Below are 24,974 nucleotides of genomic sequence, written 5' to 3' on the forward strand. Positions count from 1 at the left end.
ACTATTAAATACGATACAATTTTACACAAGATATTTATTTATTTATAGAATGGATATACTTAAACCTTGCTACAACACTTATAGGCAGTGTACCTAATCGTACAGTAGTGTAGTTTTTAGTAAGTCCGGTTCGTTCCACAGGGAAATCTTTAAACAAAGCTCAACGCTATATTAGTTTACTTTTATAAAAATACAAATATATATATAAGTAATATTATTATTATAAAGGGGGGTTTTTACCGTTTAATGACCGGTTTGTCGATTTTAAGACTTTAGTCGCAGTTAAAACCTAATGTAAAATATAAAATAAATACAAGACTTAAATTAAAGCGTAAAGTAAATAACGATAATGAAATTGCGAATAATAAAAGTGCGATTAAATAAACTTGCGATAATTAAAAAGTACGATAATTAAAAGTGCGATTAAATAACAATAAATAAAAGTGCGATAATTAGAAGTGCAATTAAATATAAAATAAAGGAAATTAAATATGAAATAAAAGAATTATGCTTATTTAAACTTCCGTAATCATGATGTTTGACGTGTTGATTTTAGTTTTATGCCCATGGGTTAATTGTCCTTTGTCCTGGATTATTCAATATGTCCGTCTGGTTTTTGTCCATAACAGTCCATCAGTCATAAATATAAAGTGCGAGTGTCCTCGTCAAATTATCCTTATACCCGAAGTTAAATATTCCAACTAATTGGGGATTCGAATTGTAACAAGGTTTTAATACTTTGTTTAATGAATACACCAGGTTATCAACTGCGTGTAAACCAAGGTTTTACTACTTTGCTAACAATTACACCAATTACCCTTGAATGTAATTTCACCCCTGTTTTAATTATTCTAGTGGCTATTAATCCATTCCCGTGTCCGGTTAAATGAACGATTATTCGTACATATAAATACCCCGCCCATCGTGTCCGATTGAGTGTATATGGTAATTTATAGGGACGCCCAATTGTAAATCTTTATATTAACATTAACAAACTTTCATTTAGTTAAACAAATATAAAGCCCATTAATAGCCCATAGTCTAATTTCCACAAGTGTCGTTCTTTTGTCCAAACCCCAATTATGGTACAAAGCCCAATTACCCAATTTTAGTAATTAGCCCAACATCATGATTACTTCGTTTTAAATAAGCATAATAATAACTTAGCTACGAGACATCGATATAAAAAGGTTGAACATAACTTACAATGATTTAAAAATAGCGTAGCGTTACACGGACAGAATTTCGACTTACACCCTTACAACATTCGCTAACATACCCTTATTATTAGAATTAAAATTAAAATTAAAATATAAATTATATATATATATAAATTTTACGTATGAATGAGGAAGAAAAAGATGATGGTTTTTGATCAGAATTCGGTTGGCTTTATAGGCAGTTTTCAAATTTAGGGCTCCGCGACTCGCGGTGAATTTTGCCTTCAATCTCCGCGAGTCGCGGAGATTACTTTTACAGCTCAGAGGAGTTTGGCTCTTTGTTTACCGACGGTTTATAATATATATATAATATATATATAATTAATATAATTAATTATATATTATATTATATTTATATACATAGTTAACTTGTAATTTTTATTCCGTTGCGTCGAGCGTTAAGAGTTGACTCTGGTCCCGGTTCCGGATTTTCGAACGTCCTTGCGTACAATTTTATATTTTTTACTTTGCGTTTTGAATCTTGTACTCTTGTAATTTCGAGACGTTTCTTATCAATAATTGGAACCTCTTTGATTGTCTTTTGTACTTTTGAGCTTTTTGGTCGTTTGCGTCTTCAATTCGTCGAATCTGTCTTTTGTCTTCACCTTTTATTTTTTAAACGTATATCACTTGTAAATAGAACAGTTGCAATTAAAAGCTTGTCTTTCTTGAGGAATAATGCTATGAAATATATGTTCGTTTTTAGCATTATCAATGAGGAATTAAATCAATAAACTAACCGTATAGTGAATATCACAAGCAAGACATAGTAACCTACTAATCATGGTATTCAACTTACATAAACAAACCAGATTAAACTATCATGAACAAACTTTACTACTAACCTAGCATAACGTCCTATTTTTGTAAGAAGATGAATTAAATCAACATTTTTCTTAGGATCGGAACTGAACTATAACTAGCACTATTAACATCGTTACTTTCATTCATTCAGAACTTTTTGTTCCATTTTAGATTTTCAAGTACTTAGACTTTCAGTCTTTGAATGTCAATAAACTTATTAGACTCTCCTCCTAGACTTTTTGAAAATCACTTGCACACATGGGTAAATAATCTTAAACTTAGTCCTCACTTGAGATCGCACAAATTTATTAGGTAGTCGATTGAGCAAAATAAATTGACGTTGTCCGCTATCACCTCGATTACTTTCGATTTGATTGAACATGAAGCATCTCACGATGTTTCTAGCAACCCTGTCAGAGCTTCTACCTTAAACTTATACCTTTCGATTCAGAAGGCTTTGTTTATCTCAATTTTATTGCATACTCCGTAAGAACACAGTTACCGGTCGCTGTAAACCCCATGCTTGAGCGGAAAGCTAATAATGATGGAATGATATGATGATTTTGGGGGTGATGGAATTCTAAATCAGAATACCCTCCAGAAGATATCCCCAGCTATCTAGATCAATTGGCACAACCCATATCACAGACAATATATGTAACGTCCCTCTAAATGATAATCAAAATCCTGCTAAAATTATGATTTCTAGGACAAACAGAATGATTTGAGTTTTCTAGATCTGAACCTCTGGCACTTCTCCCCCTCGGATATAGATAACTTAAATTGTTCTAATCAGCATAACGTTTGATTATCTTTCACATGTAGACTTTAAATTTCTGATAGACACGAAGTCTAAACTTTTATAGCACGAATTCTTTGTAGTTGATGTAGTGCACCATCTTTATTTCCTCTTAAACATATATACATGAATAAATAACAGATAACATAATCCACACACTTTTTTTTCCTGATGTTGCTCTTTTGCTTTTGTAAACATAAATGAAGATATATTTGAAATGAAATAACAAATACAACTTTGATGATGATGCACCACACTTAGAGATGAACCACACTGCAACTTTAATCTTAGGCGTTGAAGCAGTCTCCTTCAATAACTTTCTCAAACCGATGAAATGTCTGTGATACATAATTGCACTTTTCGACCCGTTCATAGTGAGAACACCCCCATTTGGATACCTGACTAACCTAATGCATTTCTGCCAAGCAATAAAGGTAAATAGAAACTGGTATAGGTTCGAACAGAGTAAACTCACCTAGTGGACTTACTTGGAAATCCTTCACTAGAGTATAAATCGTATTTGGGGAAACCTCAACCGTCTGTTGAGTTCCTGAACAATCGTTTCTCAATACATTCTCAGTGATAGGTAGGTGACTACCATCAACCGCCGTAGACCTTTCCGCGATTTCGTTGCCAAGATTATTTACTTTATGCACAAGCGGTCCTCTCATTCCAAATTTCAATCCTCAAAATTTATCAACATTCATTAACTAATCATGTACTACTTATTTTTTACGCAGAACGATTAACATGCAAGTTCAGTAATACAATCATATCCCATTTTCACATAGCAACTTCTCATTTTCTGATTTTTCTGATTTTTATGGCTTTTTCATTTTTCAATGTTTTTGTATTTTCTGATGAAGCAATTTTCTCAACTATTCTACTTAACAGAAAGCATATAAACACAATCTTTTTGGTTTTTCATATGAAAATGCATAGCAGAAAATAAAATGAACATGCAAAACAGAAAATAATTTAAGTATCATGCAAAACTGAAGAAAAATGCAAATGCAAATATAAAAATGATACACATTGGATGGTTACTGTAGTGACCCGAACTTTTCCATGTTTATATATATTAATTGAGATTGATATTTACATGATTAAATGTTTCCAACATGTTAAGCAATCAAACTTGTTAAGACTTGATTAATTGAAATATGTTTCATATAGACAATTGACCACCCAAGTTGACCGGCGATTCACGAACGTTAAAACTTGTAAAAACGACATGACGATATATATATGGATATACATATGGTTAACATGAGATTATGATAAGTAAGTATCTCCATAAGTATATTAACAATGAGTTATATACATATAAACAAGACTATTAACTTGAGGATTTCGAAACGAAACATATATGTAACGATTATCGTTGTAACGACATTTAAATGTATATATATCATATTAAGATATATTAATATATCATAATATCATGATAATATAATAATTTAACATCTCATTAGATATAATAAACAATGGGTTAACAACATTAATTGAGATCGTTAACTTAAAGGTTTCAAAACAACACTTACATGTAACGACTAACGATGACTTAACGACTCAGTTAAAATGTATATACATGTAGTGTATTTAGATGTATTAAAATACTTTTGGAAGACTTCAAGACATATATCAAAACACTCATACTTAACGAAAATGGTTACAGTTACTTTCCCATTCTTTTCTTTCATCAACAATTCTAGTCATATTCTTACCCGTATTATACACAGCTTCAAAACGTACTTACTATGGGTATATACCAATAGGAACTAGCATGGGATTCCACTCTTGATTATGTCATGTATGACTAATCAATTTTAACTTCTACCATGAGCTAGTCAACTAACTAAAACTCCTTTTAACCCCACTCACCACTCACCAATTACCACTCATCATTCACTCCATTTCACTTCCAATTCTCTTTCTAATTCTCTCTCAACACACACACACACTATTATGAACGTATTTTTCCAGTAGTTAATCATCATCTTCATCAAAAATCACTTCAAGAATCAAGCTATAATCATCATAGGAAGAACACTTCAAGAACACTTCAAAAATCCCTTCAAGTTTACTAATTTACTTCCAAGCTTTCTAATCCATTCCAAGTAATCATCTAAGATCAAGAAACCTTTGTTATATACAGTAGGTTATCTTTCTTATTCAAGGTAATATTCATATTCAAACTTTGATTCAATTTCTATAACTATAAACTATCTTAATTTGAGTAAAAATCTTACTTGAACTTGTTTTTGTGTCATGATCCTACTTCAAGAACTTTCAAGACATCCAAGATCCTTTGAAGCTAGATCATTTCTTGTCACTTCCAGTAGGTTTACCTACTAAACTTGAGGTAGTAATGATGTTCATAACATCATTCGATTCATATATATAAAACTATCTTATTCGAAGGTTTAAACTCGTAATCACTAGAACATAGTTTAGTTAATTCTAAACTTGTTCGCAAACAAAAGTTAATCCTTCTAACTTGACTTTTAAAATCAACTAAACATATGTTCTATATATATATGATATGCTAACTTAATGATTTAAAACCTGGAAACACGAAAAACACCGTAAAACCGGATTTACGCCGTCATAGTAACACCGCGGGCTGTTTTGGGTTAGTTAATTAAAAACTATAATAAACTTTGATTTAAAAGTTATTATTCTGGGAAAATGATTTTTATTATGAACATGAAACTATATCCAAAAATTATGGTTAAACTCAAAGTGGAAGTATGTTTTCTAAAATGGTCATCTAGACGTCGTTCTTTCGACTGAAATGACTACCTTTAAAAAAACGACTTGTAACTTATTTTTCTGACTATAAACCTATACTTTTTCTGTTTAGATTCATAAAATAGAGTTCAATATGAAACCATAGCAATTTGATTCACTCAAAACGGATTTAAAATGAAGAAGTTATGGGTAAAACAAGATTGGATAATTTTTCTCATTTTAGCTACGTGAAAATTGGTAACAAATCTATTCCAACCATAACTTAATCAACTTGAATTTTATATTATGTAATCTTGAGATACCATAGACACGTATACAATGTTTCGACCTATCATGTCGACACATCTATATATATTTCGGAACAACCATAGACACTCTATATGTGAATGTTGGAGTTAGCTATACAGGGTTGAGGTTGATTCCAAAATATATATAGTTTGAGTTGTGATCAATACTGAGATACGTATACAATGGGTCGTGGATTGATTCAAGAAAATATTTATCGATTTATTTCTGTACATCTAACTGTGGACAACTAGTTGTAGGTTACTAACGAGGACAGCTGACTTAATAAACTTAAAACATCAAAATATATTAAAAGTGTTGTAAATATATTTTGAACATACTTTGATATATATGTATATATTGTTATAGGTGTAGTGACCCGAACTTTTCCATGTTTATATATATTAATTGAGATTGATATTTACATGATTAAATGTTTCCAACATGTTAAGCAATCAAACTTGTTAAGACTTGATTAATTGAAATATGTTTCATATAGACAATTGACCACCCAAGTTGACCGGTGATTCACGAACGTTAAAACTTGTAAAAACTATACGATGACATATATATGGTTATATATATAGTTAACATGTTTTTATTATAAGTATGTATCTCATTAGGGATTTTAACAATGAGTTATATACATAAAAATGAGACTATTAATTTAAGAAACTCGAAAACGATATATATAACGATTATCGTTATAACAACGTCTTACTAGGTACATATGAATCATATTAAGATATTGATACACTTGGTTAATTATGTTAAATGATAAGTAAATATATTATTAAGTGTATTAAAAATGAAATACATATGTAAAAACAAGACTACTAACTTAATGATTTCGTAACGAGACATATATGTAACGATTATCGTTGTAACGACATTTAACTGTATATACATCATACTGAGATATATTATATATCATAATATCATGATAATATAACAATTTAACATCTCATTTGTTATAATAAACAATGGGTTAACAACATTCAACAAGATCGTTAACCTAAAGGTTTCAAAACAACATTTACATGTGACGACTAACGATGACTTAACGACTCAGTTAAAATGTATATACATGTAGTGTTTTAATATGTATTCATACACTTTTGAAAGACTTCAAGACACTTATCAAAATACTTCTACTTAACAAAAATGCTTACAATTACATCCTCGTTCAGTTTCATCAACAATTCTACTCGTATGCACCCGTATTCGTACTCGTACAATACACAGCTTTTAGATGTATGTGCTATTGGTATATACACTCCAATGATCAGCTCTTAGCAGCCCATGTGAGTCACCTAACACATGTGGGAACCATCATTTGGCAACTAGCATGAAATATCTCATAAAATTACAAAAATATGAGTAATCATTCATGACTTATTTACATGAAAACAAAATTACATATCCTTTATATCTAATCCATACACCAACGACCAAAAACACCTACAAACACTTTCATTCTTCAATTTTCTTCATCTAATCGATCTCTCTCAAGTTCTATCTTCAAGTTCTAAGTGTTCTTCATATATTCTACAAGTTCTAGTTACATAAAATCAAGAATACTTTCAAGTTTGCTAGCTCACTTCCAATCTTGTAAGGTGATCATCCAACCTCAAGAAATCTTTGTTTCTTACAGTAGGTTATCATTCTAATACAAGGTAATAATCATATTCAAACTTTGGTTCAATTTCTATAACTATAACAATCTTATTTCAAGTGATGATCTTACTTGAACTTGTTTTCGTGTCATGATTCTGCTTCAAGAACTTCGAGCCATCTAAGGATCCGTTGAAGCTAGATCCATTTTTCTCTTTTCCAGTAGGTTTATCCAAGGAACTTAAGGTAGTAATGATGTTCATAACATCATTCAATTCATACATATAAAGCTATCTTATTCGAAGGTTTAAACTTGTAATCACTAGAACATAGTTTAGTTAATTCTAAACTTGTTCGCAAACAAAAGTTAATCCTTCTAACTTGACTTTTAAAATCAACTAAACACATGTTCTATATCTATATGATATGCTAACTTAATGATTTAAAACCTGGAAACACGAAAAACACCGTAAAACCGGATTTACGCCGTCGTAGTAACACCGCGGGCTGTTTTGGGTTAGGTAATTAAAAACTATGATAAACTTTGATTTAAAAGTTGTTATTCTGAGAAAATGATTTTTATTATGAACATGAAACTATATCCAAAAATTATGGTTAAACTCAAAGTGAAAGTATGTTTTCTAAAATGGTCATCTAGACGTCGTTCTTTCGACTGAAATGACTACCTTTACAAAAATGACTTGTAACTTATTTTTCGACTATAAACCTATACTTTTTCTGTTTAGATTCATAAAATATAGTTCAATATGAAACCATAGCAATTTGATTCACTCAAAACGGATTTAAAATGAAGAAGTTATGGGTAAAACAAGATTGGATAATTTTTCTCATTTTAGCTACGTGAAAATTGATAACAAATCTATTCCAACCATAACTTAATCAACTTGTATTGTATATTATGTAATCTTGAGATACCATAGACACGTATACAATATTTCGACCTATCATGTCGACACATCTATATATATTTCGGAACAACCATAGACACTCTATATGTGAATGTTGGAGTTAGCTATACAGGGTTGAGGTTGATTCCAAAATATATATAGTTTGAGTTGTGATCAATACTGAGATACGTATACACTGGGTTGTGGATTGATTCAAGATAATATTTATCGATTTATTTCTATACATCTAACTGTGGACAACTAGTTGTAGGTTACTAACGAGGACAGCTGACTTAATAAACTTAAAACATCAAAATATATTAAAAGTGTTGTAAATATATTTTGAACATACTTTGATATATATGTATATATTGTTATAGGTTCGTGAATCAACCAGTGGCCAAGTCTTACTTCCCGACGAAGTAAAAATCTGTGAAAGTGAGTTATAGTCCCACTTTTAAAATCTAATATTTTTGGGATGAGAATACATGCAGGTTTTATAAATGATTTACAAAATACACACAAGTACGTGAAACTACATTCTATGGTTGAATTATCGAAATCGAATATGCCCCTTTTTATTAAGTCTGGTAATCTAAGAATTAGGGAACAGACACCCTAATTGACGCGAATCCTAAAGATAGATCTATTGGGCCTAACAAACCCCATCCAAAGTACCGGATGCTTTAGTACTTCGAAATTTATATCATATCCGAAGGGTGTCCCGGTATGATGGGGATATTCTTATATATGCATCTTGTTAATGTCGGTTACCAGGTGTTCACCATATGAATGATTTTTATCTCTATGTATGGGATGTGTATTGAAATATGAAATCTTGTGGTCTTTTATTATGATTTGATATATATAGGTTAAACCTATAACTCACCAACATTTTTGTTGACGTTTTAAGCATGTTTATTCTCAGGTGAATACTAAGAGCTTCCGCTGTTGCATACTAAAATAAGGACAAGATTTGGAGTCCATGTTTGTATGATATTGTGTAAAAACTGCATTCAAGAAACTGATTTCGATGTAACATATTTGTATTGTAAACCATTATGTAATGGTCGTGTGTAAACAGGATATTTTAGATTATCATTATTTGATAATCTACGTAAAGCTTTTTAAACCTTTATTTATGAAATAAAGGTTATGGTTTGTTTTAAAAATGAATGCAGTCTTTGAAAAACGTCTCATATAGAGGTCAAAACCTCGCAACGAAATCAATTAATATGGAACGTTTTTAATCAATAAGAACGGGACATTTCAATAGGTTCGTGAATCAACCAGTGGCCAAGTCTTACTTCCCGACGAAGTAAAAAAAAAATCTGTGAAAGTGAGTTATAGTCCCACTTTTAAAATCTAATATTTTTGGGATGAGAATACATGCAGGTTTTATAAATGATTTACAAAATAGACACAAGTACGTGAAACTACATTCTATGGTTGAATTATCGAAATCGAATATGCCCCTTTTTATTAAGTCTGGTAATCTAAGAATTAGGGAACATACACCCTAATTGACGCGAATCCTAAAGATAGATCTATTGGGCCTAACAAACCCCATCCAAAGTACCGGATGCTTTAGTACTTCGAAATTTATATCATATCCGAAGGGTGTCCCGGAATGATGGGGATATTCTTATATATGCATCTTGTTAATGTCGGTTACCAGGTGTTCACCATATGAATGATTTTTATCTCTATGTATGGGATGTGTATTGAAATATGAAATCTTGTGGTCAATTGTTACGATTTGATATATAGGTTAAACCTATAACTCACCAACATTTTTGTTGACGTTTAAAGCATGTTTATTCTCAGGTGAATATTAAGATCTTCCGCTGTTGCATACTAAAATAAGGACAAGATTTGGAGTCCATGTTTGTATGATATTGTGTAAAAACTGCATTCAAGAAACTGATTTCGATGTATCATATTTGTATTGTAAACCATTATGTAATGGTCGTGTGTAAACAGGATATTTTAGATTATCATTATTTGATAATCTACGTAAAGCTTTTTAAACCTTTATTTATGAAATAAAGGTTATGGTTTGTTTTAAAAATGAATGCAGTCTTTGAAAAACGTCTCATATAGAGGTCAAAACCTCGCAACGAAATCAATTAATATGGAACGTTTTTAATCAATAAGAACGGGACATTTCAGTTACTTCAATAACTCCCTGTCGGACACAACCTCCGCCCTATCTTTCACTCCTAACACATTTAACAAGAATAGGAAACGAGGTCGGTCAAATGCTTTCGTAAACAAGTCAACCCTTTGGGTTGTTGTACCTATTTATAGGACTTCAATTAGTTTCTTTTCATAACAGTCTCTAATGAAATGGTACTTGATCCCTATGTGTTTGGTCTTAGAATGATTAACATGGTTTTTAGTAACAGCAATAACTGCAGTATTATCAACATATATAGAAGTGTTAGATATTTGCAAACCGTAATCCCGAAGTTGTTGTTGAATCCATACAACCTGAGACGTACAGCTTGCAGCAGCAACATATTCAGCCTCACACGTTGATTGTGTGACTGCTTTTGTTTCTTACACTGCCAACTTACCAAGGTGCTACCGAGAAACTGACAACCACCAGAGGTCGATTCGAAATCTCTTTTACAACCCACGTAATCCGAATCACTGAATGTCGTTAAATCAAAACCATCTTTTCTTGGATACCATAAGCCCAAACTTGGAGTTCCCTTTAAATAACGCATGATCGTTTTCGCAGTTAACATATGATTCACGTTCGGTTGTACTTGATAACGACCGTACAAACAAGTTGCGAACATGATATTCGGGCGAGATGCAGTAAGATACATCAAAGAACCAATAATTGCCTTGTATAGAGTTGGATTGACTTTCGGCCCTGTATTTTCTGGTGTAATCCCGTGATTCACCGACAGAGGATTCTTGGCAATTCGTTCATCTTCCATCTTGAACTGGCTCAAGATGTCAGCTACATATTTCGATTGATGTAAGAAAATACCTTTTTATGTTTGATCAACCTGCAACCCCAAAAAGAAATTAATGGCCCCTAGTGAACTCATCTTGAATCGTTTTTGCATTACATCCTAAAACTCATCAATCATTTTCTGATCGGTTGACCCAAAAATGATATTATCCATATATACCTGTACCAACATGATGTCGTCACGCCTTTCCTTAATAAATAGAGTCTGATCGATGACCCCTCATCTAAAACTGTTCTCTATCATATAGTTTGACACAGTAGCATACCAAGCTCTCGGGGCTTGGTGAAGACCATAAAAAGCATTTTCTAAGAGTGACACCTTCTCTGGATGATGTGGATCAAAAAAACCTGGTGGCTGAGTCACAAACACAGTCTCTTGGAGAGTACCATACAAAAATGCACTCTTGACATTGATATCGGCCAAAAAGTCACATTTTTACCCGCAATATTAAGCCCTAGAACAATAAAGATTAAACTTTGTCAAAAAAATTATCGTTTTATCGGTTGATTTTTTAGATTAAGTAATTATGAAGGCGATGCAAAAAGAATCAAGTAAAACGGAGCTAAAACGAAGATTCTAGAGCGAAAACGGTGAAAGACAAGAAATCAAGTTATGATCCAGGAAATTCACCTGACCAGGCAAGCCAAACGGCCTGCCAAATGGCTTGCCCGGCTCAAAAATGCCTTGCCAAATAGGTTAGACAAATGACCCCTGCAAACGCCTTGGCCTGGCAAACGGCCCCTGCAAACAGCCTACCAAACGGCTTGCCAAACAGGCTGCCAGCCGTTTGCAGGCAAAATTCAAGTCTATTTAAAGGGCTTTCTCCATCTATTTCAACACACACTCAATTTGTAATTCACTTTATATTTTCAAACTTTTAGTTAGTTTTTAGTAGTAGTTAGCTTAGCTTTTATTTTCCGGAGGATATCCCGGCGAGTCCCTGCGATCTCGGGCATATTTCTTCGGCCTTTTCAGGTTTTTATCCGAAACACTTGTCTTTTGTATCAAGCATGTCTTCTTACTTTTTGTGTTTAATAATGTGTTCCGATATTACCATGATAGATTAATTAATCTGTATGTTGCCACGATAGAAGTTTGGGTTAGCGTAATTATGTTATTTTAGTACGATTAATGTTGTATTACTGAACTAGGAAGTCTGATAGATTTGTATGCTAGCATCTTAAGGATTGACCAACCTAAGTTATGATCAGGACTTGTCCACCTGTATGAAATTAGCTACTTCATAGGATTAAGACCCCTGGTTATACTGTATCTGAAGATTCTATGAACTCGGTATGGCCGGAGTTCCAGAGAGGCATTTAATGCGCTTTTAGTACACGAAACTTAGGAATTGAGACATGAATGACCTAGTATGCCTATTGACTGTTCCGAAGAGACTTCTTAGGAGCTGTTAAGATCTAGTTAGTGCCCACACTGTGTGACCCAAGCCTACTGCATGTTCTTGTTTGATTGTTGCCTTAGGACTTAGTCATATCAACTGTTTAGGTATTTATTAGGTTTTTATCTGCTTTACTATCAGTATATCAACTGTAATGTTGTATAATGTTTGAATTGATATGATCTCATTAGTATGATGGAATGGTTGTTAGTTTTCACTTCAGGTTTTGCCAACTTAAACCGACGGATTCCTTCCGTTTGTGATCAGTGTTCAACAACACGGCACGTTGTTATTCAGTTAACAAAACTGATAACGAGGGTTAGGATTAGAGCTCAACTCACTAATAAACCTAGTACTTTAGTGAGGATAACCTCCGAGGTATAGCTACCTTTCAATTACACTACCAAGTGACATACTTCTCACTGCTCAAAGAGAACTCCGAGAGTTCAGAGACAAGTAGGTCTGTGTAATTGGCTCATCCAACCAGATCTACATCATTCCAAGCATAGTCTTAACATAAGCATAATTACCTTTCCCTAGCCCAACACTGATATCTTGTTCAACATTTCCCTGATCTGCATACTCCGGATATCCTTCCACTTATTTACTTTTATGCACTTAGGACTTTTAGCTTAAACCAACTACTATCCTTTATCTATGTAATTTAACTAAAAGACAATTATCCACTTGATCTTCAATTCGTTAATCCATAAAAAACACGACACTAGGTTAACTTACACCTTCCACACCTTATAAAGTAAAAGTAAATTTAGGCCCCACACAATATAAATAAACAAAACCACTGTGCTACTTTGTTCCACCGAACCGGACGTCCTGTGGCCCAACGACACCGTACGAATAAAACCATCCGTTGTAGTCACATCAGAGTGCAGTTTTCTGGCCCGACTGCCGGGGAAAGGTATTATCTCTATGAAGAATGAGATGCCTCGGACTAATATCCAAGCTTGCGAGATCTTCCATATATAGGGATTAGACTTCATGGGGCCATTCCCAAAGTCTAATGGGAAAGAATATGTCCTCGTAGCAGTAGATTACGTCTCCATATGGGTCGAAGCCCAAGCATGAAAGGACCCGTTCATATACATTATAAACGATTCACAATAGTTGATTACATTGTGAGTTATTTGACCTCTATATGATACATTTTACAAACATTGCATTCGTTTTTAAAAGACAAACTTTCTTTACATCGAAAATTGACAGGCATACATACCATTTCATAATATCCACTATTCAACTATAAATTGATTTAATAATAATCTTTGATGAACTCAATGACTCGAATGCAACGTTCTTCGAAATATGCTATGAAAGACTCCAAGTAATATATTTAAAATGAGCAAATGCACAGCGGAAGATTTCTTTAACACCTGAGAATAAACATGCTTTAAAGTGTCAACCAAAAGGTTGGTGAGTTCATTAGTTTATCATAATCATTTATTTCCATCATTTTAATAGACCACAAGAATTTCATTTCTAGTTCTCATAAATATACGTCCCATGCATAGAGACAAAAAAATAATCATTCATATGGTGAACACCTGGTAACCGACATTAACTAGAAACATATAAGAATATCCCCTATCATTCCGGGATCCTCCTTCGGACATGATATAAATTTCGAAGTACTAAAGCATCCGGTACTTTGGATGGGGTTTGTTAGGCCCAATAGATCTATCTTTAGGATTCGCGTCAATTAGGGTGTCTGTTCCCTAATTCTTAGATTACCAGACTTTAATAAAAAGGGGCATATTCGATTTCGATAATTCAACCATAGAATGTAGTTTCAATTACTTGTGTCTATTTCGTCAAACATTTATAAAAGCCCATGTATTCTCAGTCCCAAAAATATAAAGGGTAAAAAAGGCAAATGAAACTCACCATACTGTATTTCGTAGTAAAAATACATATAACGTCATTGAACAAGTGCAAGGTTGGCCTCGGATTCACGAACCTAAATTAATTATATATATTTATGTGTTGGTCAATATTTGTCTCACAAATTAGGTCAAGTCATAGTGTACTACCATCCTAATACTCGAGACTAATATGCAAAAGTCAACAAAAGTAAATTTGACTCAAAATAATTTCCAAAAATCTATACATGATTAATATATAGTTTAAATATCGTCGTTTTATATTTTTAAAAGATTTATTAGAGTAAATAATATAATTTATGTATTAATAAATAAAATTTTATAATCAATTTATATAATATAATATACTTTTATATATATTAAGTAATAAAATTTATAGGGTTCATTTAATATCATAAAGATAATATGATAGGTATTATTAAAGTAAGTTATTACACGTAGTAAAATATGTTTGTATCACATATTTATTTGATAAAATAATATCTATAATGATAATATGTAAAAGTTGTATTATTTTGTAATAATAATTATTATTATAAAAATATCAATATTTATAATTACTAAGATGACATTATGATAAAACGATAATTCTAATTATGATAACTTTAATATTTACGATAATTTTTAATATTATCTTTAAAATAATAATTCTATTTAAAATAATAATAATAATGATATTTTATAGTAATAAAGACATTTCTATTAAAATGATAATTTTTGTTAAAATGATAGTTTTAATACTAACGATACTTTTAATAATAATAGTAATGATAAAAATAATAAGAACGATAATTTTATCTAAATCAATATCTTATAATATTTTAATTTCATCATGATACTCTTACTCATTATTTCCTAATCGTTTCATTTAATAGCTTTTAATCGTCTTTTATATCGTGTTCATAATAATGATAATAATAGTAATCAAAATAATTAGGTGTTACAAATATTTGTTTTAATTACACTAATATTAATAATGATAGTTACTATAACATTATTAACGATAATACTAATAATTATCTTAATGATAATATAGTAATAGTAATAATAATAATAACAATAATAATAACCATTTTTAAATAATGATATATATATTAATAATGATAATAATAATACTAATAATAATAATAATAATAATAATAATAATAATAATAATAATAATAATAATAATAATAATAATAATAATAATAATAATAATAATAATAATAATAATAATAATAATAATAATTGGATAATAATAATAATTGGATAATAATAATAATACTAATTATAAGTTTAACGATAATAACGATAGTAATAATAAAAAAAATAACAATTTTTAATGATAAATCCCTTTTATTGATAAAGATAATAATAATGATAATAATAAGATAAAACTAGAACGACGATAAAAACGACGATAATAATAATCATTTTTAATAAAAATATCGAAAATTCAATTGATTATAACTTCTAATCCGTTCATCGAAACCATTCGATATCTAAAGGAAAAGTCCTTAATTTTTCGCTAGCTTTCCAAGGACATGCATATCTTATACCTTATCTCAACCGCAAGTGTAACTAATTCAATATTCAACCTAACCTGTCTAAGGGCAATATCAAAAGTACAAGCATGCATAATCCTAAATACTCGAGCACTAGTCAGGGATACACTATTAGTATGTAAAAGTTAAATTATGAGTACTCACGTATCAATATTGAGATTCAATATTGCAGGAAAGGTACGTAGACGCAACAGAAATGATAAACACTATATTGACCTCACGAGCATACCCATGAACCATACTCAATCACCTCCATAGCTATAACCTATAATTTCCTTAATCCTATCCTACTCGAAAAACAATTTCGAAATCACTCGGACATCACTCCGTCGTAATATTTTATGTATACTAATAATATCTTAAAATAATACGGAGTAAATATATATATGTAAATCGATTGAGAGAGTTTAGAGAAAAATATTTTCAAGTTTCTATGAAATAATGAAACCTATTGAATTATATTTATAATAGATTTTTGAATTATTAAAGTGAATTATTAAAGTATGAATTATTAAAGTGAATTATTAAAGTATGAATTATTAAAGTGAATTATTAGAGTATGAATTATTAAAGTGAATTATTAAAGTTAAAGTAAAGTAAAAATAAAGTAAAGGTAAAGTTTAAGTATAGTAAAGTATAAAACTATGTACGTATAATACGCGTATAAATATATATAATATTAATTTAAGTCGTTATATATATTTAATAAAATAAAATATAAATATCGTTATCTTTATCATACTAGTTAAGTAATGAGTTGTCAAAAGTGGTTCTAGATATTTATAAAAGTTATATACGTTTTAATAATAAAGTTCTTTTTAAACTGAAAACATTTTTGTACGTTTAAAACTAAATAGATCAATCGAGTCTTTATGAGATTCAATCTTCCACTATCCTTTGTCTAGTTCTCAATGATTGACAATTTGTTCTTATTTATAAATCACTTTACCATTTTTCTAATATTGTTAAAATGGAAAGATTTCTCAAATCAACGTGGGCCTTTCAACAGAGACTTGTAATCATAATTCAATATATCTGATAATTCAATCATTTGATCTTATCTTCTAATTCCATTGATAAACATTTTGAAACAGATACAATCATATAAAGTATTTAATCTAATATTTTGTTTACGTTTCAAGTTATAATATATATACACATATACATATATAATCATATTCGTTTAATGGTTCGTGAATCGTTGGAACTTGGTCGAGGTTGAATGAATGTATGAACATAGTTTAAAATTCTTGCAATTTAACTTAACAAATATTGCTTATCGTGTCAGAAACATATAAAGATTAAAGTTTAAATTTGGTTGGAAATTTCCGGGTTGTCACAGTACCTACCCGTTAAAGAAATTTCGTCCCGAAATTTGAGTAGAAAGGTCGTGAATGATAATAAGTATGTTTTCATGATGCATACGGGCTGAAAATTAGAGTTTTATCATCAGCGAATAATTTGGATAAACAATCCATTTATATGAAGAGTACGAATGAAACTAACATAGAAGAATGAAATGAGTAAGTGTAGATTCATCTTATCATTTGACGTAGATATGATTGATTCTCAGATTTCAAGGGATTTGAAGAAAATCTTCTTAATAAGATTTGACTCTCCGGTAATCAAGGGAATTAGGATCCGCTTTAAATGCGATCGTCCATTTTAATTGTTCTGTCAGAGATTTTCTTATAAATTCACCTCCTTCGTTTCCTTACAACTCACACCTTCTGTTGATGCAATTTATGCAAGTCCCTAGACATCTACCCACGTCCATTGCAGGTACAACAGTTTACAGGCCACCATGATTGCTCGTTATTATCTTATCCGTGTTTGTATGTGGTTACAGGAACTGCATGAACGAGATTTAGATGTTTGACTATGTTAGACTTAGTCAGATGTACGAGTGAAGCCTCACTAGTACGGCTGACAGGCTCATACGCATGGTTGTTGCTGAGCTAAGTCACAATTACAACCTAAATGAGAAGACACGAGTGAGTGATCACCCGTACGGCTGATGAAGCCAACTCGTACGTGTGATGAATGAATCGTATGGGTGAGTCAATAGCAGGGGTATATAAAGTCTTATGTTCTTCATTTTAGGTTAAGCCTCTCATTTGTTACACACACTCAGATCTAGTGAGCTCCTCTGATTCTTTCTCAGTCCAAATCACCCAGGTGGTGAATAATAGCTCTAGGTGTTGATCTAATCACACTTGATTTAGTTGTGGTTTGACTAAATTAATCAAAAAAAAACTTAACCTATTCACTAGAGGGTTTGATTCACTTATTCCGCCATTGTGTGAGTTAAATCTGTTGATTTCTAAGTTCCTAGTCATGTTTCATCACCTTCTATTCTTTCCTCCTCAACTCATATTTTAAAGTATTCATCAATATGCTCCATCCAGTTCTGATTCTCGATATACTTCTAACTTTCATATCGGTCATTCTTCTTTTTCATCTACCGCCGGAAGAATCTATTTACTTCTACTATACTCTTGGGTTTATAGTGTTTCTAGTTCTCCCGTGTCTTTATATTGCTATATGCATCGATATATATGGTTTATAATTTCTGGTTTATCGTTGGGCTTTATATGTTCCCTTATATTTCAAAGTCTCTGCTTCTGTCTTCTATAATCATTATCATTCACAGTTAATGCTCTCTTTTATTTGCTGCAATTTATACCCCAATTTCTATTTCGGAGTTTTGTCCTTTCGTTTCTTCTTCTTGCGATTAAGCACCGCTTGTAATGGTCCAGAATTCACAGATATGAATTTCAGAATGAACATTGTTAATGATCAAGGAAGGAAATTGTGATGGCAAGATCTTGACTTGTCAAATTACTAGAATACCTTGGAAAAGTCCAAATCATCAAGAAATATTTTCTTGATATTTTAGAGGTTAAATAGAATACAAGAGTCGTATAACATGGCACATGATGATGTTATGATCTGTGAATCATCACGTTCCATTTAGAAACTCAGCATGACTTACTGTAATATAATCACATTGATCAAGTGTCATTATATTATACTAATTCATGCTTCAGTTCCCAACATTACTTCAAAATATTCCTATTTTAAACTTGAATGTTTCAGAATTTAGAAACAAAAATAGTTTCTTTTATGATGTAATACAGATAGCGCGAAGAGGTAAATGATTTTAAATAAGAAAAATTAAGAAAATATCTTTAGAAATATGGAGGATATTTATAATGAAATATATGATGATATTTTAGAATTTCTAATATCAGAGGATGATGAAGAATATTGTCCGCATGGGTTTAGAGTCAGGAGCAAGGTATTCGTTAATGACTTCAGTAGGTACTGAATCATTTGGATCCTTTGAAGTCAGGTTCAATCTTTGTAATTTGTCCACAGCCTCCTTCCTACTTTGCTCTATCCGTTTTCCAGTTCCAAAACTTCTCTTTTTCTGCGCTTTGCCAGCACACTTCATCATTATCATCCAGCTTTTACTGTTTAAAGTTGTTTATAGTTTTTGCTGCTTCATCAGCATTTTTTCCATTTTCGGAGAACCAATTCGTAGTTCGGAGTGTTTTTCAGAAACTTCACATTCAAATTAAGTCCAGAAGATAGACGTTATATATACACATATAACTGTTGGCGTAGACATGCTGCGAGATTTTAAAATACTGATTGCTAATTCCCAATGATTCGTATGGCAATTCTCATTACAAGATGCGAATGAGTAAATGATGGGGTTTCAATGAATAATTATAATGACTTTTTGGAGAGGCTAAAGTCAAAGGGTGATGAAGTTGTTGGTACATCTGCTAATAATGTGGTGGAATGTAAAAGGTTCCCTGGTAACGATGGTGTATAACTCAAGGTTATAATAAGGTTAGTCTGACTGAAAAGTTGAAGTTGACTTGCTGGAGCTGTGACAAAACTGGCTACTTTGAATAGGAGTCGCAAAGTTATTTTTGCTAATAAATGCCAAAGAATCTGACGTGGATACGTTGTTTAAACTTTTACTTTGGTTTCAAGAGTTTTTCGGGTACATAACTGTGGGTAACATGTGGTTGGATCATCATCTCGATTGCTCATCATTCGAAGTGTCTTCAGAAATTTTCGAAGGGTTTGAACATAGATTGTAATTGTTAACATACATTTGATGTTCTAACACAGTTTTGAAGTCAAAATATAGCTTGTGAAAGATGTAAGGATCTAAGAGTGATGATTTTGGTCATATCTCAAGTTGAATTTTGAGATTTCAAAATCAGAATATGTAATTAAATTTTGAATGAGTATGGTTGTTTTGATTTCTATAAAAGAATGTATATTGTTGTGAAAGTAGGGAGTATAATGGATGATTTGCTGAATCAGATTCGAAGAATGTAACATATTAATTGTGAATTTATATATCTCTCGAGTATTACCTACCCGTTAAAAAAAAATTTCACAATTAATATTTTGTACAAAAAAATTTTATTACAGTCTTTATGAAAATATATATATATATATGTATATTTTCTTCAGATGTAACATAGATTTAATGAGTTAATGTTAAATTAAACTCATTTGATTTACGGTTGAAACTAGAATTGAATAATCCCTAAAGGCTTTAAAAAGTACATAACTTTTACGCAGTATTTCTTTAATGACATTGAAATTATGAATCAATAATTCGTTATTTGTTGATGTATGATGTTCGGTTCGTGGAATTCTTGTGAATTTCGCAAAGTACGAATGATGTTATCTGAAAAGTTTCGGGTACATCGATGATGAAAGTGTAAAATCAAATATATACTTGATTTATTATGAATTGGAATTTGTTGAATTACGACAGAGATTGTAGTTAACGCTGGTTAAGTTGCGGCCGAAGGACGTACATTATTGCATATTTGTAATATGAATTAACCGAGTAGTTAAGATTCATACACAATAGCTTAGCACGGAAAGATTTATTTCAATATATATATATATATATATATATATATATATATATATATATATATATATATATACATATACATATAATTTCTTCAGAGGGAATGAGTTAATTCTTCATAACTCGTTGATACAATATACATGTTATTGATTCGTAATGATGTCCACAGTGATTCTTGAACTGATGGAGTTTGTGATGTTATCGGTGTTGTTGATTCGGATGTTGACTGTACTGACGATGCTGGTACCGCTGACGGTACTGTTGATGTTGTTGGTAAAGCAAGTTTAGCTTGTTAATCACACACCATTTTTGTCAGGGTTTCTACTCTTCCTTCTATCATTTTGGTTCGCTTAACTGATTTATGGTTAGGGCTAGATTAGATAATCTCTAAGACTTTAGAGATTACATAATCGTCGCGGAATGTTTCTCCAATGAAGTTATGAATTAATACTTCGTCAGTTATTGTTGTTGGTACTCCTTGGTATCTATGGTGCGTATGACGTTGATGCGCGTGGGACAGATTGTGAAGTTGAGGTTTACGACGCGATTGTGGTTTGAGGTAGTAATGGTACTGTTGGCGTTCATGATGGTGGTACTGGTTATGCTGCTGATGCTGCTACTGGTGTTTGTAATCTCTGCACCATATTGTCCAAAGCCACTACCCGAGCGCGAAGCTCGTTGACTTCTTCTATTACACCGGGGTGATTGTCGGTTCGGATGAGCGGATAAATAAAATCTAAAATTTGATGTAATATATAATCGTGACGAGATACTCTGGAAATGAGTGAGAAAATGGTGTTTCGGATAGGTTCGCCGGTAAGTGCTTCAGGTTCTTCGTCAAGAGGGCAATGTGGTGGATGGGAGGGATCACCTTCTTCTTGTCTCTAATGATTGAGGAGGCTACGAACCCATCCCCAATTCATCCAGAATAGGTGATGACTGATTGGTTGATCTATTCCGGTCACACTGCTTTCGGAGCTTGAATGGGATTCCATTTCGGAATCTGAGTGACTTGAACTGATGACGAATTCCATTTCGTACGATTGGATAAAGGATTTTTTTTTTCGATATGAAATGATTTTGGCTAACGGATGGTATTCTAATTACATAGAATATATATATATATATATATATATATATATATATATATATATATATATATATATATATATATATATATATATATATATAGATCAAAAGATTTCGTAGATTACGGAGGACTTTGCGGGATATGTCAGGCAATGTTTAAAGTAACAGATACGATAAGATATGATTTAGCAGATATGCTAAGATATGAATTTTTGTCTATACACTATTCATGCAATCAATGCAGCAAGACGTGTCTTAGACTAAAAATGATAAGCAGGTAATTTCCTGAGGATGATAAGTAGTTAATTTTCGACACAAAATGATAAGCAAAACTTTTGACATGCAGACACGGTCGAAGTCCAGACTCACTAATGCATCCTATCGACTTATCAGTTAGACACGCTAATGCAGACCTGGTTCGCTAAGACCACTGCTCTGATACCAACTGAAAGGACCCGTTCATATACATTATAAACGATTCACAATAGTTGATTACATTGCGAGGTATGTGACCTCTATATGATACATTTTACAAACATTGCATTCGTTTTTAAAAGACAAACTTTCTTTACATCGAAAATTGACAGGCATACATACCATTTCATAATATCCACTATCCAACTATAAATTGATTTAATAATAATCTTTGATGAACTCAATGACTCGAATGCAACGTTCTTCGAAATATGCTATGAAAGACTCCAAGTAATATATTTAAAATGAGCAAATGCACAGCGGAAGATTTCTTTAACACCTGAGAATAAACATGCTTTAAAGTGTCAACCAAAAGGTTGGTGAGTTCATTAGTTTATCATAATCATTTATTTCCATCATTTTAATAGACCACAAGAATCTCATTTCTAGTTCTCATAAATATACGTCCCATGCATAGAGACAAAAAAATAATCATTCATATGGTGAACACCTGGTAACCGACATTAACTAGAAACATATAAGAATATCCCCTATCATTACGGGATCCTCCTTCGCACATGATATAAATTTCGAAGTACTAAAGCATCCGGTACTTTGGATGGGGTTTGTTAGGCCCAATAGATCTATCTTTAGGATTCGCGTCAATTAGGGTGTCTGTTCCCTAATTCTTAGATTACCAGACTTTAATAAAAAGGGGCATATTCGATTTCGATAATTCAACCATAGAATGTAGTTTCAATTACTTGTGTCTATTTCGTCAAACATTTATAAAAGCGCATGTATTCTCAGTCCCAAAAATATAAAGGGTAAAAAAGGTAAATGAAACTCACCATACTGTATTTCGTAGTAAAAATACATATAACGTCATTGAACAAGTGCAAGGTTGGCCTCGGATTCACGAACCTAAATTAATTATATATATTTATGTGTTGGTCAATATTTGTCTCACAAATTAGGTCAAGTCATAGTGTACTACCATCCTAATGCTCGAGACTAATATGCAAAAGTCAACAAAAGTAAATTTGACTCAAAATAATTTCCAAAAATCTATACATGATTAATATATAGTTTAAATATCGTCGTTTTATATTTTTAAAAGATTTATTAGAGTAAATAATATAATTTATTTATTAATAAATAAAATTTTATATTAAATTTATATAATATAATATACTTTTATATATATTAAGTAATAAAATTTATAGGGTTCATTTAATATCATAAAGATAATATGATAGGTATTATTAAAGTAAGTTATTACACGTAGTAAAATATGTTTGTATCACATATTTATTTGATAAAATAATATCTATAATGATAATATGTAAAAGTTGTATTATTTTGTAATAATAATTATTATTATAAAAATATCACTATTTATAATTACTAAGACGACATTATGATAAAACGATAATTCTAATTATGATAACTTTAATATTTACGATAATTTTTAATATTATCTTTAAAATAATAATTCTATTTAAAATAATAATAATAATGATATTTTATAGTAATAATGACATTTCTATTAAAATGATAATTTTTGTTAAAATGATAGTTTTAATACTAACGATACTTTTAATAATAATAGTAATGATAAAAATAATAAGAACGATAATTTTATCTAAATAAATATCTTATAATATTTTAATTTCATCATGATACTCTTACTCATTATTTCCTAATCGTTTCATTTAATAGCTTTTAATCATCTTTTATATCGTGTTCATAATAATGATAATAATAGTAATCAAAATAATTAGGTGTTACGAATATTTGTTTTAATTAAACTAATATTAATAATGATAGTTACTATAACATTATTAACGATAATACTAATAATTATCTTAATGATATTATAGTAATAGTAATAATAATAATAACAATAACAATAACCATTTTTAAATAATGATATATATATTAATAATGATAATAATAATAATAATACTAATAATAATAATAATAATAATAATAATAATAATAATAATTGGATAATAATAATAATACTAATTATAACTTTAACGATAATAACGATAGTAATAATAAAAAAAATAACAATTTTTTAATGATAAATCCCTTTTATTGATAAAGATAATAATAATGATAATAATAAGATAAAACTAGAACGACGATAAAAACGACGATAATAATAATCATTTTTAATAAAAATATCAAAAATTCAATTGATTATAACTTCTAATCCGTTCATTGAAACCATTCGATATCTAAAGGAAAAGTCCTTAATTTTTTGCTAGCTTTCCAAGGACATGCATATCTTATACTTTATCTCAACCGCAAGTGTAACTAATTCAATATTCAACCT

General features: G+C 30.8%; 1 protein-coding gene across 1 annotated transcript; it reads right to left on the minus strand.

Moving 5' to 3' along the window:
* Positions 1-10,747: 10,747 nt before the first annotated feature.
* Positions 10,748-11,335, minus strand: LOC139842593 (uncharacterized mitochondrial protein AtMg00810-like). Its single transcript, XM_071832715.1, has 2 exons — positions 10,889-11,335; positions 10,748-10,798 (listed from the first exon to the last, which is right to left on the minus strand). Exons 1-2 carry the CDS (start codon positions 11,333-11,335, stop codon positions 10,748-10,750), a joined length of 498 nt encoding a protein of 165 aa, XP_071688816.1.
* Between the last annotated feature and the right edge of the window lie 13,639 nt (positions 11,336-24,974).

The sequence above is a fragment of the Rutidosis leptorrhynchoides genome, chromosome 1 (genome assembly GCF_046630445.1).
Source record: "Rutidosis leptorrhynchoides isolate AG116_Rl617_1_P2 chromosome 1, CSIRO_AGI_Rlap_v1, whole genome shotgun sequence".
NCBI classification, from domain to species: Eukaryota; Viridiplantae; Streptophyta; class Magnoliopsida; order Asterales; family Asteraceae; genus Rutidosis; species Rutidosis leptorrhynchoides.

Coding starts and splice junctions, on each gene's coding strand:
- LOC139842593 (XM_071832715.1), bottom strand. CDS start 11,335: ATGGAAGATGAACGAATTGCCAAGAATCCTCTGTCGGTGAATCACGGG. Junction 10,799..10,888: donor ATATGTTGCTGCTGCAAGCT/GTACGTCTCAGG, acceptor ATAATACTGCAG/TTATTGCTGTTACTAAAAAC.